This window comes from Galeopterus variegatus, unplaced genomic scaffold, assembly GCF_000696425.1.
Source record: "Galeopterus variegatus unplaced genomic scaffold, G_variegatus-3.0.2 Scaffold436, whole genome shotgun sequence".
In the NCBI taxonomy this organism is placed as follows: domain Eukaryota; kingdom Metazoa; phylum Chordata; class Mammalia; order Dermoptera; family Cynocephalidae; genus Galeopterus; species Galeopterus variegatus.
The window spans coordinates 318,461-335,017 of NW_007726547.1; the positions used below are offsets into that span (position 1 = coordinate 318,461).

Sequence of the window (16,557 nt, forward strand, 5' to 3'; positions counted from 1 at the left end):
GGGGGGGGGGGGGGGGGGGGGGGGGGGGGGGGGGGGGGGGGGAGAAGCCCTGAAGTCCTTTTTATCTAATGATCTAACATTTTAAAACATAAAAACATATGATTTAACTAGATTATCAAATTTGCCTTCTAACCATGAAAGTTTTATAATGCTTTCAGTTAAAAACTGGATATCATTAATATTTTTTTAAATCACAATAAATTATTATTCTTTTCCTTGTAGTAGCTGTAAGTTGGTTAAATCAAACATTTTCCTTATTTTACCTAATTGGCATAGTACATAAAGTCATGTCCTCTAACCTGAGCAGTTCAATTTGTGTTTTACGAACATTAACTTAGAGAGGGTTTACCTTCTTTAAAAGTACTAAATACTAATTGCTCTAAAAATTAATTACTATTTTATATATGTGAACTATCAAATAAATGTTTTTCCTTAGCCTTGCTTCAGAATTTCAATGAATTTTATGTTTGATAAGAAAAATAACTAGTAAAGGCTGAGGCTATAGTTCATTGCCTTGCAATATAGTTAATCTTATGATTTATTGGATGTAATTTTTACAATCTATCTTTTACTCTACAGAATATGATAACTACAAACATGCCCACGATAATCTTTACATATGTATGTGGGATACATATTTTTCAAGCAGGCTAAAACTAATTATTGCTGCAGGTTAAAAAGGTGAATTGAAGCTAATTAGTGCTAAGTGGTATAACTACATCATCCTGGAAGTAGAATAATTAAAACACTATTCCAAACTTATAATAATAAATCATAAGTGCTCAATTGTACAAAGTACATTACTTTAACTAGACTTAAAGACTTTCCTCTATCTTCATACAATAATATAAAAAGTAAAATCTACTATAATGCAAAACCCAGTTCAATATAATCCACTGTTTCTATGGAATCATTTAGCAGTATTTTAGAAGCAATGAATTTAGAGCAAGTTCACAAAGTCACCAAGTAACAAACAAGACATGAAGCCATATGCTTAATGCATATGGCTAATATAGTCTAATCCAACGCCAGTTTAACCATAAGCTATTCCAGCATCCAACAAAAAATTAAGGGTTTCTGAGTGACTAATGTTAGCAACACTAGACATTGTCATTTCAGTGAAAAATATTTATACTGGCACTATTTCTTTTCTTTCAAATCAAAATCAGCACTTTAAGAATCACCTTTTGGATGTTAACCTAGACATCACATAGATGACTGAAAAATTTAAGAGTCTGCTGTAAAAGATTATGTTTTCAAGATTTCTATTTTTTTTTAGTTATGACAAAACAGTCCTCCATGAATATAATTAAGAAAATCTAGGTTTTTTTTAGCATGAAGCATTAAATTACATTTCTATTTAGTATGTATAGCACTGATAAATTTCTTCTAACAGAAAATTTTTCTTTTCTTATACAATTTGATTTCCCACAATGAAAACATCTGTACAAAACTGGAATATTTATGTTTACATGCACTATGATTGGCAGCTCTATAATTGTGATAAGCTCCTTGGACCACGGTTTCTATGACAACAGTCTAACTGTCCATTCTTACCTGCTTTCTGGTCATCCACTGTATTGAGTTTAGTCTCGTCAGCTACTGTTAAAAGGTAAATGTATAATGGTTAGCCCAGTTAGTTCCCACAGCCCAACATGCTTCAACCATTCCCAGATCTTTTTAGTTAGGTGACAATTCTTGGTAATATTTCATGCAAATAATATGAAACATCAAGCAAACATTCGTAATCAAAAAAAAGGGGGCGGGAAAGCAGTGTCTCCATGCAAAATGCCAGTCATTTCATTTCACAGATGTGTGTTATTTATATGTTAGCATGTAATTAGCCAAGGCAATGCACTGATAAATTTTTCTTTTTCGCATATGATAAATTAATGCTTTTAGTCTTGAAGTACAAACAGCCACCAAAGAACAGCACAAGTTACAGTTGATTAACAAAGGTTTTTAAAATCAGTCTATAGGTATAATTATTTTGCCTTTTTCTTTTTTGGGGGGTGGTGGATTTGGATTTAAAGAGAGACACTACCTGATTGGTGTTTGATTGAACAACTATGGTCATTTCCCTCCTCTCATTTGTTCCCAAATACTTTCTATAATAAATAGTCTCTCAAATTATTACTCCAATTAAATGCCTTAATTATCAAAACACAAGAGTTTCTATTAAATAAACCTTCAAGAATAGTAATGAAAGGAAGATATTATGAATTAACCAAATTCCAGACATGGATTGAGATAATGGTTTCTCTCCAAAATTTTTTCTTTTAGTTCAAAAATCCCACAACCAACCAAATACAATTTCAATGAAATTGGCTTTAAATAGCCAAAGTGTTAAAACACTTTAGTTCTTAAAATAAAGATACATGAATATAGCATGATATGCACATGTGTTTGTTTCTTTTCTCATAAGAAAACATATATATTAACATATTGCATATTATGTAAACATGTCAGTTATAAGTAATACGCTTATCTCAAACTCAGAGAAAGACTAATTTTTGCCAAATTGCCACATTTCACATTTATTTTTTTCTATTGCTTAAAGTAAACAGACATGTGTTTGGGGCCATCAATTTTATCCTGAAAGCATCTAAACCTTATTTAGATAAAGATTCATGGAGATTGTACTCACTACCTAAATCCATGCTTTTTGATTTTCGCGTTTTAACGAAATCCAATTGACTGGCATCTGAAAATTGCTTTGTGCGTTTTTCTGACATACTCTGGCGTCCAAATCCTTCTCGTTGAAAAGCAAGAACTGGATCAACATCTGGACTCAAAGAGCTGGTGAGAAGAAAAAGACAAACATAAAAATATTTACTAAAAACAGAAGACATTCAATTTAGGAAAGTTCACATATACCTGTGTATCTGAATATGTGTATATGTATATTCTTCAAAAAAAAAATTATGGGGCCGGCCCGGTGGCGCACTGCTATAGTGCGCCGCTTGGGAAGTGCGGTGGCGCTCCCGCCGAGGGTTCGGATCCCACATACAGACCGGCCGCTCACTGGCTGAGCGGGGGGCGGGAGCAACACCGAGGGTTGTGATCCCGTGGCCGGTCCTGGTCCGGTACGGGCGTGACACTGAGGGTTGCGATCCGTTGCCGGGCACGAAAAAAGACCAAAAAAAAGGAAAAAAAAAAAAAATTAAACTACATAACACAAACATAGTTCATTAAAAAAAAACTGTGGCTGTATAGAAGGTGATGGAAAAATACAAAATTATTTTAACATTTAGAGTAACTCTTTCTCCATGTGAATTTTCTCCTCCTTTATTTCCCTCTGTTTCTTTTCTCTATTTGACAATATATCATTATTTCTAAGTGATTATAAAAAATGAGCCTGATATTTTTCAGACATTGGAAGGATTGGACATTTGAGGAAACCTGTCATATATTCTATAGAAATATTAGGAGAAACAAGTGACCATATAAATTATAATTGAAGAGAAGTTTCAAAAAGGATGTGTTCTGGCCCTCATATATCCTTTATCTTGTCTTTTAGAAAAGAAAAGAAAAAAAAACTCATTTATGGCATGTAGTTTCACAAGGATATAGTTTCTCTGAAATATATAATTAATTGAAAAAAAGTCAATTCCACAAACCTTTATTATTACAACCTATTCTGATTAAAATGTTGTGCTGGGGACCAAGGTGAAAATATTAAATAAGAAAAGACCCCTGTTCTCTATGAGTTCACAAGAAAAATACTAAGCCAGAAGTATGAAACAGATGCTGTGGGTGCAGATGAGAGAATAAACAGTACAGGAGGGTGTCAGGAAACACATGACTAAGTCTAGATGACATCTGATTTGGATGACACCAACCCAGTGGCTCAAGCAGAGATGATATTAAAAAAAAAAAAAGCATATGGCAAGTCATTGCTAACAGGATATATATTCTGAAGTGTTTTTCCAATGGAAGTGACTGGAGATGACACAGAATCACTTCCATTTGTAAAAATCTGTGAACACTTTAGAAAGCGCTATCAGGTGTTCTGAGCACAGTTCATACTATGAAAACAGCTCTGGGCACACTGAGTAAGTAAATATACTAACTCTTTTATCAGTGTTGAGCCACCTTACCTCTCTGGCCAGGTGAGAGAATCCCCCTCTGCAGCTAACTCAACCTACTGAGAATGCAATGGGACTACTTCTACTATGTCAGCTGAATTTATGACAGCCTTCCTCCTGTTTCTGGTGGAAGCAAGCTTCTCTAACCCTTTGCGGTCTTAGGAGAATTACCACTCATATTGGTAAAAGGATAGTGATCTGGTTTGGATGGACATCAGAAATTTAGCTGCAATCTACTGAGCATGAAATGATAGTTGGCTATTTAAAAAGGGCTAAGCCAAAAGTTGTGAAAAGCAGGATACCAAGGAAAAAAGCTCTGCCACTGGGTTAAGTGACCTGAAATGTTTTAAGCCCATATGTTTTAATATGCTCAATAAAGGGAACAGGAAGCTCACCCATCTTACAAGGCTAGTGACAGAATTCAAGGACATAAGATGAAAGACCTTTGTAAAGTGCAAACCACTAAACAAAGTCAGTTATTATTACCCAATGGAGACTATCTCAGATTAACAAATTATCGTGATAGAAATCTACGGTCCTTAAAAAGCACTTAAAGAAATTGGGCAATCCTTCTCGATCTTTTCTACCAAGTGTACAGCAGGAGCCCTAGGGTGAGGCAAGGGGGGTGCCTAGGGCTCAGAATGTAAGGGAGCATTCACTCTCAAGGTCATGCAAGTGCAGTGTCAACACCTGACAGTGAGGCCTTCGTAACTTTTGTCTCTTGAACACGCCTCGCTTGTCTTGCTGGACCAGCCACACAGAAAAGGAAGCTATATCTTACAGGGGCAGGGAGTTTAACCCAAAGAAAGAACACAGTGTTTTACAAAGATATAAAGAAAAGTCATTTATATTAATATTAATGTTATTGCGCTTGCACTCTATTCTAAATCTTTTCATTTTTAATATACCATATTTTTTCCCTAAAACATTGAATAAATTTGATGCTGCAAAAAGCAGGGTCATGTTTTTCTTGAAGCCTCAGGTGCCCCTTCACATACTACTATTCTTTGGTGAATAAGGACACTTCAAAAAGTTCGTGGAAGAAAAAAAAAAAACATAAAACAAATCTTTCCATAAACTTTTTGAAGACCCATCACATCTGGCATATAATTTTCAGAGCATATATGCCCCAGTCAAGAAACACTTTTCTGGAAGTGAAAAATTAAAACACATATGATGAAAACTATGGCCCCATTTTGCAGCAGCAAACTCTAAATAATATATTTCCAATCAGAGTAATTCTATTTTGAGAGTGATCTCTTCAATCGTTCTGCATGTTTCCAACATTTTTTGTATCATGTGGAATACTTTAAAACCTAAACTCCAATAGGCATCAAACTTGTGGACAGAGTGAATCTGAAATACAGTTTTAATAGAAACCATTGGCAAAAGATTTTTCAAAGAAATACAAATTGTTGCTGCCAGTGTTGCCTGAAAACCACATCTCAGCATATTTTTTAAACTAGCTTTATATCCTGTGAAATTATCATGCCATTAAGATTAGAATTTGCCATAATACCTTTCTCCCCTTTAAACACATTGTTAATATTCCCTAAATCAATTAACGGATTGAAAAAATGTATTCTATTAGTTAACAAATAAGTAGGTTAGCTATTGGACATATTTAACCTTCCGCAGTTGTGCAGTGAACTATAAACACACACACTTTAAACTGTCAAATAAGTTTGTGAGTTAATAAAAGTCTTAAAATAACTAAATATTCCTAAACCATTACATAATTAATTCTTCCCTATCAATATACCCATTAAACTAATTTCAGATACAATAAACAGTACACTAGAATATTTAACAAGTCAGAATGCAGGACTGACAGCTGATTCTTTAAAGAATGTAACCATATCCTGACCCCTAATGTTATTAAAATTCCAGTTATTAATCCTGTCTTATTGCCCTTTTGTTTTCATAACATTTTCATCAAGGATTAGGGAGATATTGTCAGGCTGGAAAAGCTTACATTTTCTGCTGTGATTCAGAACAGCTGCCATTCTTGTTTGGATAACCCTTCATTCATATTCTTCTCTTTGCCCCACATTCCCCTCAGCAAAATCATACAAGTCCTCACCATTTTGCAAATCCTCCTTAGGGAAATTAATGCCACAATCTATCCCTGCTAGTTATTTATTTATTTCCACCAATAATACAGTGTGCTTTATAAGGCCCCAGACAGATCTATTCCTGTGACCACCTCCACAATTTCTCATCACTGTGGAGATTCAAAGGCTTTTGTCCCTAAGATGAATATTGCATATATCTAATCCTTACTTTCTCTGTCGCTGCTTTCACATTCAGAAAGAGATATAAACTGCAGCAGTCAACGTAACTGCATCTGCAGATTTGAAGTGGGTTTTTACTTTACATGATAGTCTCCCCCTCTACTTTTAACCAAAATACTCATTCAAAGATAAGCTATTATCATGCAAGCCTGAGTGTAGCTCTATTTTTAAACCCTGTGTTTTCAAAAAGAGAATTAAAAAAGAAAAGCTAGAGATGAACTTTTCAAGGGCCCAAATAACAGGTGAGATTATTCCACGAGAACATCTGCAGAATTAACAGATAAATGAACTGTCACGGGAGAAGAGCACCGGGGGGTGGTTTACTTTCTTAAGATCATCACTAAAATGTTAACACAAATAAACGCCAGTACCCCAGACACCTCCTAACTCAAATTTAATGTTGACACAAGTCAGGGAAAGAGCAGGAAGTAGAAATGAATAAGTTGTAGAGGAACAGTGCCATAACATTTAAATATAATTTTGCTGATGTATTCATAAAAGACCCCAGAGAAAGGGTAATAAGGAAATTCTGGTATAATACTTCAGATGGTTTGTGTTAATTATCACTACAACCTTACGAGGTCAACCCTAAGAGGGATTTTCCTTTTGCTTATTGATGTATATAATTACTAGGCATGTAGATTAAGGTGCACATTCACGTACATGAGCCACACATTGGCTCAATAATATCAGATGCTTTCTCCTATTTTCAAAGACTCAGGAGAAAAAATAGCACGAGACTGCCCCAAAAGTCACTATGTTAGAAGCAAGTACACAGCACCTTCAACAGTATAGTTATAGCACTCTACAAAGAAAACCTTCAAAAAGCCTCCTCCTGCTCCCAGAACACATCAACTATTAGTTTTGCCAAAGACATCTAATTGTTACAAGCAACTTAGAAATCTACTTAAAATTTATTAATTTAACAGAAAAACGATTCATAGATGTAAAATAAATAATAAATAGTTAAACTTAAAAACAAATAAGTAGGGTTTTTTGATAAGTGGTAATTTTGTTGTTTTGGCTAAAATTACTAACTATGGCACTTGAAAGGCTAAAACAATTGAGCAAGTTTACAAGGGTTAAGCTGTAATCTTTTATTAAAAGAGTTGATAATTAAGAATATAAAAATCATGAAAATAGAACACTGCTATAAAAAATTAACTAACCGTACTCAGGATAAGCCATTTAAACATAAAATAGAATGTGATTGCAATGTGTAATCTTTTATTAAAAGAGTTGATAATTAAGAATATAAAAATCATGAAAATAGAACACTGCTATAAAAATTAACTAACCGTACTCAGGATAAGCCATTTAAACATAAAATAGAATGTGATTGCAATTAACCAATGTTTTCCAACCCTGGACTATGAGCTTACCAGTCGGCTGAATCACTGATTGCAGCCTTAGCCCACGCACCAGCACCTGTGGTCACAAATCCCACATCATCATGGGAGCTGGAGGATGACTGGTCAGAGAGATGTGGAGGAAGAACTGGCAACCTGTCATCTTCTATAATGACAGTGTCATCTTGGGGCATATTCACGGTGGGGGACAGCTGGAATTTACCTGTCCAGTGAAAAAAGAAAAAAGAGAAATTCTAGACATCAATCTAAGTGTCACATCTACTAATTTTTAATACTTTTCTGTATTAGAAAATCTAAACTTCCATATATCTGCTCAACCTGGTATAACAAAATAGAATTTACCACATTTAATTTTCATAAACGATTAGAGACCTCATGTCTATTACTAGCTCTGACGCTACAGCTATGTACCTCAGGGCACAGTATGCAATTTCTCTGATTTTAAGTTTCCTAAAGCCAGAGGTGATCTCCTAAATGTGTTCTAATGTGAAAATGCTACACAGATTTGAAATTGTGAAAGTCCTTTGAAAAATTTCACCAGAAAATTTAGAGGGAAGCCCTACAGACTTACATCAATCATTCATCCACTCGTTCATAGGCAACTACCACATACCAGGTACTGTAACTAAGACATAACCTCTGTCCTTAAAGAGCTCACAACCTGATAAAAGGAAATACAAACAAACAGTGATAATTGTATGGTGATAGAAGCCATGTGCAAAAAGCACTGTGGCATTCACCTGCGTGAGTAATTGCCTACACGGCTGGGAGTAGGGAGTACTGGGAATCTTAACAAAGTTAACATCAAGGTTGGGTTTTGAATGATGAATATGATCTTTTCTGCTAGAAGAAATAATGACATTTATCTTAGACTTCAGTGACAACATCGCTAAATGCATGATAGAGAAAAGCCCACAGTGCATTCAGGTGACACTTCAAAGACAAGGATGCCTGGGGGAGGGGATATGCCAGGAGCGATCTGGAAGAGAAAAAATTAGAATCTGACCACCCAGCGGTTTTCAGGCCATAAGCAGGGAGCCTGTAAATTTTGATTTATTTAGTTAGGATATAGCGTTCTTGGTAAGAAAGACTGCATACACAGCCTACACTGTTGCTACTGATTAGTTTCCAGCAGGAAAATTTGCTCAGTTTCATGGATCAGTATGATAGACATTTATATTTCACAATCTTTCTTGGGTCAAAACTATGTTTCAAGGCCCAGAATTCTTAAAGATTAAGCTGCCATCCAAATGATGTCAACTTTTTTACTGATTAGTTTCCAGCAGGAAAATTTGCTCAGTTTCATGGATCAGTATGATAGACATTTATATTTCACAATCTTTCTTGGGTCAAAATTATGTTTCAAGGCCCAGAATTCTTAAAGATTAAGCTGCCATCCAAATGATGTCAACTTTTTTCCAAAAATCACCCCCAGTTCTTCTAGCTTCCTCCCAAAATCTTGTGCCATGCTTTTCTTGAGCAAAAATTTATAGACAAAACTTTGGTCCAAGAAGAAACCTTGTGAGAGACCACACTCGCAAAAACACAAAAACACGCACTCTGTATGCTGTGGGCCGACTGTCTGGCATCCGCACAGAGCAAAGACACCTGACATTCCCTGTCCACCTTACAGGACGATAAAAAAACTCTCACCGTAAGTCCAATTTCCAACTGCACAGGTTCCTACCCAAACAAAAGTCTTGTTCTGCTTTCCCAAGACACTACGACCATTTTACACAGGTGCACATTTGCTTTGTTATACATTATTTTTTAAAATAGCAAAGCAGCAATGTATAGGCAGTTTATTAACATTGTAACATTAGTTTTAGGCAGAATTTCAAAAGTAAACATTCATAAGAATGTTGGGGATAGCAAAGACAGGCCTGAAAGATTTTTAAAAGTATGTATTTCTCTAGATATTTTAGCAAAGGAGTAAAAATTATTTAAGGTGCTACATATCTCTTCAAGACAACCTACAAAAGAAAACTTGCTGGAAATTTGAAATGCATTCATTATTTAGCATCAGCCACTCTATTGTAGAAATACTACATGCTCACTGAAACTTCTTCTCAGGACCTTATTAAGAAAAACTTTCCATTTGATTTCAAATGCACCTATTTTGACAAACTAACAGAAACTAACAGCTTTCTATGAATGTTCAAGATAAAAATGCAAATCAAATGTAATACTTAATCATTTCCCTTCTGTGAACTCAAATCACTCATTTATTTCTATTCGAGTTTTAGGCTTAATATTGCAAATGTACAGAAACCTGTTCAACAAAAATATCATTCATAAATAGGTAGGACATTCTACCACTATTAGTCAGAGAAAGTTTCCATCTCAAGACATGCTCTTCCCCCCCAAAAAAAGTGTATAAAATTATAAAAACAGGGTTACCCCTGACTCACCCCTGACAAGGCATATATCACAACATCAAATATTAAGTCCTCACCCAGCCACAATTTATTGGAAGGAAGTATTACAGTGCAATCATGGTGCATACATTTTTAAACACAAAAGCTAAAACTTGGGTTTACACAGTATATTCTGAGAGACAGCCTAATAAGCAATATGGAACATTAAATGATTCATATGGTAATCCTTTTTACGTATTATATTGTTCTGAGCAAAAATATTGTACCTTAAGTACAAAATTTTACATATAAATAAATGGCAAGAAATCTCCCTAAAAGGAAGACGACAATTTAGCATGTTCGCTCACCCATGGTTCTGGAGGAGAGTATTTCACAAGATTGGAGAATGCATATTTTCCATCAATTTTCTGCTTCTTAGCATGTTTGCCAGGAATATAGTTTTGGGATCTGGCTTCAGGAATATACTGGGGTAATAAATGACTAAACAACCTAACAACATATTCCACCAAGCCCCACCTAGATGATACCACAATCTCTTAATTTTGTTTGCTAGTACCTGGTACATCCTGAATGTGAAACCTTCTAAGCGTGACCTGAGAAGGCTTCCATCTGTTTTTTGATGAAGAAACTTTCCTCTTGCCTCAACTAGTTTATGGATTCCTGCAAACTACTAAGTAAACTAGTCAGTTTCTTGTAGAGGAGTGAAACAAGGAGATTCGAAATGATTGTTTACTCAAAATTTATTCATTGGTAAATTTACATAGAATGTAACACCAGCATGATACTAGAAACAAATGAAATGAGGGAACTGTGCCAGTGATATGACTAACAATAAAACAACATTAACGTTCCATTTTCTACATCAAATGAAAACATTCTGAACATAATGATTTTTTAAACCCACCACAAATGTATGAACACAGAACTACTGAGAAAAATTTTAAAATGGATACAACAGATTTGCTTGATTTAAACAAAAATTTTTCAAATAAAAGAATGGAAACAATTTAAGCTTCCATGTTCCCAAATGTCAACTCGTGATGTATGTTATGAAGTGAATATGTTGGTTAAATTAGCTTTACATATTTTTATTGTTGTTCTTATTATTAATAACTAAGACAGCTGAACAATTGGAAAATATTTGTAAGGCTTTTAAAAGGAAGAAATCCCATGTAAGCTCACTACAGATTACTTTCTGACGAATGCCCAGTACTACTCTTTTAAAATCCATGATAGTGGAAATTCAGTTAAAACAGATGACATTTGGAGAAGTCACAATTGTCATTGATCCCACCAAAAGTTAAGGAGATTGATTGGGTTTGAGTAATGTGTGACTCATGACTCAGAAAAATATACACCTGAATTTTGGTTCAGAAACACAGAAAACTGTGTGGCTTCAGTCAAGTCACTTAATTTCTTTGGTCCATAACTCCCCTGAGTAGAAGATAAGTAGGCTGGAATATGTGATTTCTAAGGCTGTTTTCAAAGATTAACTTTTCTGATTTTTAGATCACAGTAGTTGCCAGGATGGAATAGGTTCTGGAGACTGCCTAATGCCTTTGCTTAAAGATGTAGGTATTTATACACTGATGTTAATAAAGAATGAATGTCACAAATGTCCCTAACACATACTGTGTGATCTCAGCATTCCCCAGAGAGGACTATTTTTAGAAATAGAAAATATCTAAAAACAAAATAGGAAAAAAAAAATATCACGTGATCTTGGGACTTAGTTCCTTTATCCGTTAAGTGGGAAAGTGTGACTGATGATTCCCCAGAGAGGACTATTTTTAGAAATAGAAAATATCTAAAAACAAAATAGGAAAAAAAGAATATCACGTGATCTTGGGACTTAGTTCCTTTATCCGTTAAGTGGGAAAGTGTGACTGATGACATTTGACATCTTCCAACTCTAAAGTCTCCTCCTTTTTTGGTATATTTTTTAGAAGCCTCTCTCCTGGGGTATGCTCCCATAGAAAAGAGTCAGAAAGCCTCAAGGTTCCCTTTGGTCTAGAGTTGTACATGGGGAATGTTCTATGCAAAAATTGGCCCTGTATGCATAAAATTAATAAGGTTAATGTAATCAGCTGAAATTTCAATACAAAGTCTTCTATGTATCATAGCAGATCATGAAGTAAATACCACCACCTCCAATAATGTCTATAAGAGTGATTCAAAATGTACAAAAGACAACCATCAACCAAACAGGATTTGTCTGAGACATTTCCACATACCTAGATACTATGCAAACCAAATACAACTGCTATTGGTTTAGGCTAATGGAAATTCAACACTCTAATATCTTATATTTGGTACTCTGTTTTGGTATTCTGTGGCAAGGTAACATCTTTTACAGGATTTCTAACTTTAAGTCGTAACTAATTTCACAAACAGCATTTGATGTTTTAGGGCCAATGATACCAGAATAAAAACTGACAAAGATGGAGGAATTCTCAAATTTGAAAAAAAGCAAGATAAATCAAATTAAGCATATATATTTCTCAGTGTAACACTGTATAAGATCCCTAGTTTCTAGTACAATATGTAAAAAATTACCATAAGAAAATATCCAAATCATACCAACATCGATTTGGCCTACTATCAACAGTAATGAGTCTGTCACCCCCCAGACCAAAGTGGTAAAAGGGTATACACAGCCCATCGCAAAGCACACAGCTGGGAGGGAAGTTACTGCTGTAACTGGGGAAGCACCTGAAGTTTCAAGAGTTCATTACATATCTAGTGGAGGGAAGGGGAAACACTGTCAACTATAATGCAAACTGAAGAGGACTAATGAAACCACAGCGCACAAAACCAGGGCAATAGCTTATGAAGAAAACGAGGGATTCCTCAACCCACATACACAGCATTTCAAAAGGTCACTAGGTGAATTTAGGGGTTTTTTGGTTTGTTTTTTAGTTTTAGTTTTTCGCCTTCCTCTGAAGCATCAGGGATTGGAGGCAGGACGCAGGTAACAGGAACTGGTGGGCCATTGGTCTGATTCAGTATGGCAAGTCCTATGTTCCTATAATAAAGGGGAAATTACAGCATATCACTTCGTATGCACACAGATGCAGGGACACACGCACACTCTTCCTCTCTCAAGGGGTCTGAAATTTTATCAATAAAAATGAATTTAACAAAGATAAAGTTTCATACCAAAGCCGAGAAAGTACAGAAAAACCAACAGCAGTGAAGCAAATGATAATCAATAAGCAAAGATTAAATGTGATAAACTATGTATGATGCCTGTCACCCAACAAATGTTCAACCCAACAGTTGTAGCATCCTTCCCTGACGTTCACTTACGCCAAGCAGGTAAAAAGAAAAATGTTCCCGAAGTATAACCAGAGAACTGGCATGTTTAATTCTACACGTAACAAGAAATTGAGAATTTAGCAATTTTTCTGAACTAGAATAGTTTAGAGGAAGAACAACAGAAAATTCTACTAGTCATGTCTATGTATTTTCTTATCATGCCCAGTAGAAAGTTCTTTGAAGGCAAAGATTGTTTCTTACTCATCTTTGCATCTAAAGCAAAACAAAATGTCTTGCTAATAGCAGGCTTTCCATAAACATCCATTGATGAAATACAAAAATTCTTATTTCAGTGAAGCTCCATAATAGAAAGCTGAATTGTATTAAATCTGCATTAAGTGCAAAATGGAGTTAGATTTAGGGTTTGTTTGTTTGTTTTTAAATTAGAGCCTTACAAAATATACCAATAATAAAAGAGTTTTATGTCAGGTATTATTTTAATCAAAACAGCTTCTTGTATTTTAAATTTGAAAACTCTCTTAAATTAGAGCCTTACAAAATATACCAATAATAAAAGCGTTTTATGTCAGGTATTATTTTAATCAAAACAGCTTCTTGTATTTTAAATTTGAAAACTCTCAGAAGCTAATCCCAAGATGAGCAACTCAGTAAATCCAGCCACTCCTGTGGCAGAGCAAATCTTTATTAACTCGATCTGTTAACGGAAATCTGAATTGCTACAGAGCAAGTGCTAATAACCTCATTACCCAGTGGGGGCCATGCAGACAGTATGGTGTTGAATTCAAACAAAGAATGCAGAAGACTAGTTTCAGGGTTTTAAAACTAAGGCTTTGAAAAAGTGGAAATACAATTAAAATATACTAGCACCCTATAAGGTGCAAACCAAATAAATGTGAATACTTCATGAATACACACATTTTTTCCTCTCCCTCCAAGTGGGGCTACTGTGAATGATACATAACTTTTGAATCCTTACTGCCATAAACCACTAAATTTTGATTTTTTTCAAAACACAGCTTCACTTATTATCTCAAACAAGTGAAGAACATCTCGATCATGGGAAAACATTTCTATACGACTCCTTTCTTTTCTTGTTCTTTCCACATGTTACAGGATCTAAAAGTCACTTAACAAATCAATTTATTGATTTATTCTCTTCACATTAACGCTTCCTGAATGATTATAATGAGCCTGTTCTTTTTCCTCCTGAAACCATGGGCCTCGTCTACATTAATATTACATTAATAACCTCTCCGTGAACCTGTGAGAGCATAAAAGTAAGATGTGGTAAACAGGGTTTTACCTGACTCACCCATTATCCTACTGAGTGCAGCATTTCTCGTGGGCGATTCGTCAAGCCCCTCAATCCCACTGTAGAGGGAATGGGAAATTCTTCGCTCTCTATCATCCAACACTGTTTCAATGGGCAGCTCAGGTCCAGGGGGGCTCCCAGGTGACTTTAGCTATAGAGAAAGGGGGGCAAGGCAAAAATCAGTACTGGAGGCGCATTAGCAGCATGGGGGAATTATAGCAACTCGCCCAAGGCCTGCATCCAACTGGGTACCAAAAGGCTCCCAGGTGACTTTAGCTATAGAGAAAGGGGGGCAAGGCAAAAATCAGTACTGGAGGCCCATTAGCAGCATGGGGGAATTATAGCAACTCGCCCAAGGCCTGCATCCAACTGGGTACCAAATGAACTAGAACTTTTCACCCTGTACCAAAATAATTTGTGATGACAGCTCTGCCTAATGACCACCTTTCTGTGCCATTTTATACCATGCCTCCCATGAAGTTCTGTCAGATTTCAACCACTGGAGGAAAAATATGTATATTAAAAGATTTTTTTTAAAAAATCGTATCTTGGTTGCTTATTTTTTCAATTTGACTGTTAGTATCTGTTGAAGTCAATTGAAGTTATAGTTGAATGCAGAATTCTTCACTAGATGCTGCTCAGTGTAAAGCACGCTTTATCAGAATGGAAGCTGGAATTTCGCTATAGTTTTTATACTTTTATACCTATAGTATGTAAATACATCTAGCAATTAGCGCACATTTGTGTGCATGCTGGTGGAATTTTTATCTACTCTACAAGATCTAAAGACCCCATTTGTCAGTTCAGGAGTCTTGAATAATACGCTGTATCTAAATCACTGAATCTATTCTTCTGCCAAAAATTAAGAATAATCATGGTATTATCTTAATGTAATCTTTAAGTATGAGATAGTGAGTAACTGAGTTAAGTACTTTGATAGTGTACAGAACAATATGGAAATAAGGACCAAATATTCTAATGAAGCAAGCAAAGGTGTTAGTATTTCACAAACATATGCAATCCATTAAATAAGCAAAGAATACAGGTCAATTTCTTTGACTATGAGTTAAAATATTATGTGGCATTCCTTTAAAAAGCTGTCATATTCTTCATAGAAACAGTAGAAATAAAAAATTTATGTTAGTAAGACTCTGAAACAAATCTGCTTCAAGGGGAAACAAAGTGCACTTAATTACAATCCTTACAATGTGGGCTCTGAGGTTAACCACATGGACTAATATCTTATGGTGCTTTGGAGCTAGCAAGAGATGGGAGGGCTGCTGTGGGGAAATGGGTGGGAGCACAGCCTAACACAGACAAATGGGAGAGGAGACTGCACATTCCAAACATGAAACCACAACTGTGGCAGTTCCTTCCTCTGAACGAATTATTATTTCTGTTAGAAGCTATCATCTGTTTAATATAAATGAGATATTTAATGAAGTTCTGAATTGCAGACTTATCTCTCCCAGTTTGAAAAGCACTGGGGAGATTTAATGCACTGAAGGGTCAACACAATTACAATTGGAGGCACGTCAAACTGCAGGAGAATAATAAACTTCCAGCGCTAGTGAATTAGGCTCAATAAGGTTTAAACTGTGAAATGAGGATTTGTTTTATTATGTTTTCTTTTTTAAAACTGCAGATTACAACTGACAGCTTTACTGAAAAGTAAATTAAATATTCAAGGTCTCTGGTGTAAAGCAATAAAAGAACATTTTCTGAAAGAATACAACACTTAAATTCCAAAATACTCTGGAGAGGTAAAAAAAAAAAAAAAAAAAAAAAAAAAAAAAAAAAATAATACCTTATACCTTTAAGAACAAGTATGTTTGG

The 16,557-nt window shown here is 35.2% G+C and overlaps 1 protein-coding gene across 14 annotated transcripts in view; it reads right to left on the minus strand.

Annotated features, from left to right (window-relative positions):
- Positions 1-16,557, minus strand: part of PARD3 (par-3 family cell polarity regulator) — a 714,454-nt gene that overhangs the window by 243,389 nt on the left and 454,508 nt on the right. For 7 of the 14 annotated variants that reach the window (XM_008568720.1, XM_008568718.1, XM_008568722.1 and 4 more), the window contains 4 exons: positions 14,722-14,872; positions 7,765-7,954; positions 2,648-2,799; positions 1,558-1,602 (listed from right to left, as the gene is read on the minus strand). In XM_008568720.1, coding sequence (XP_008566942.1) covers positions 1,558-1,602; positions 2,648-2,799; positions 7,765-7,954; positions 14,722-14,872 — 538 coding nt within the window. The remainder of the gene's footprint in view (positions 1-1,557; positions 1,603-2,647; positions 2,800-7,764; positions 7,955-14,721; positions 14,873-16,557) is intronic. The other 7 variants (XM_008568729.1, XM_008568725.1, XM_008568723.1 and 4 more) reach the window with 3 other exon arrangements.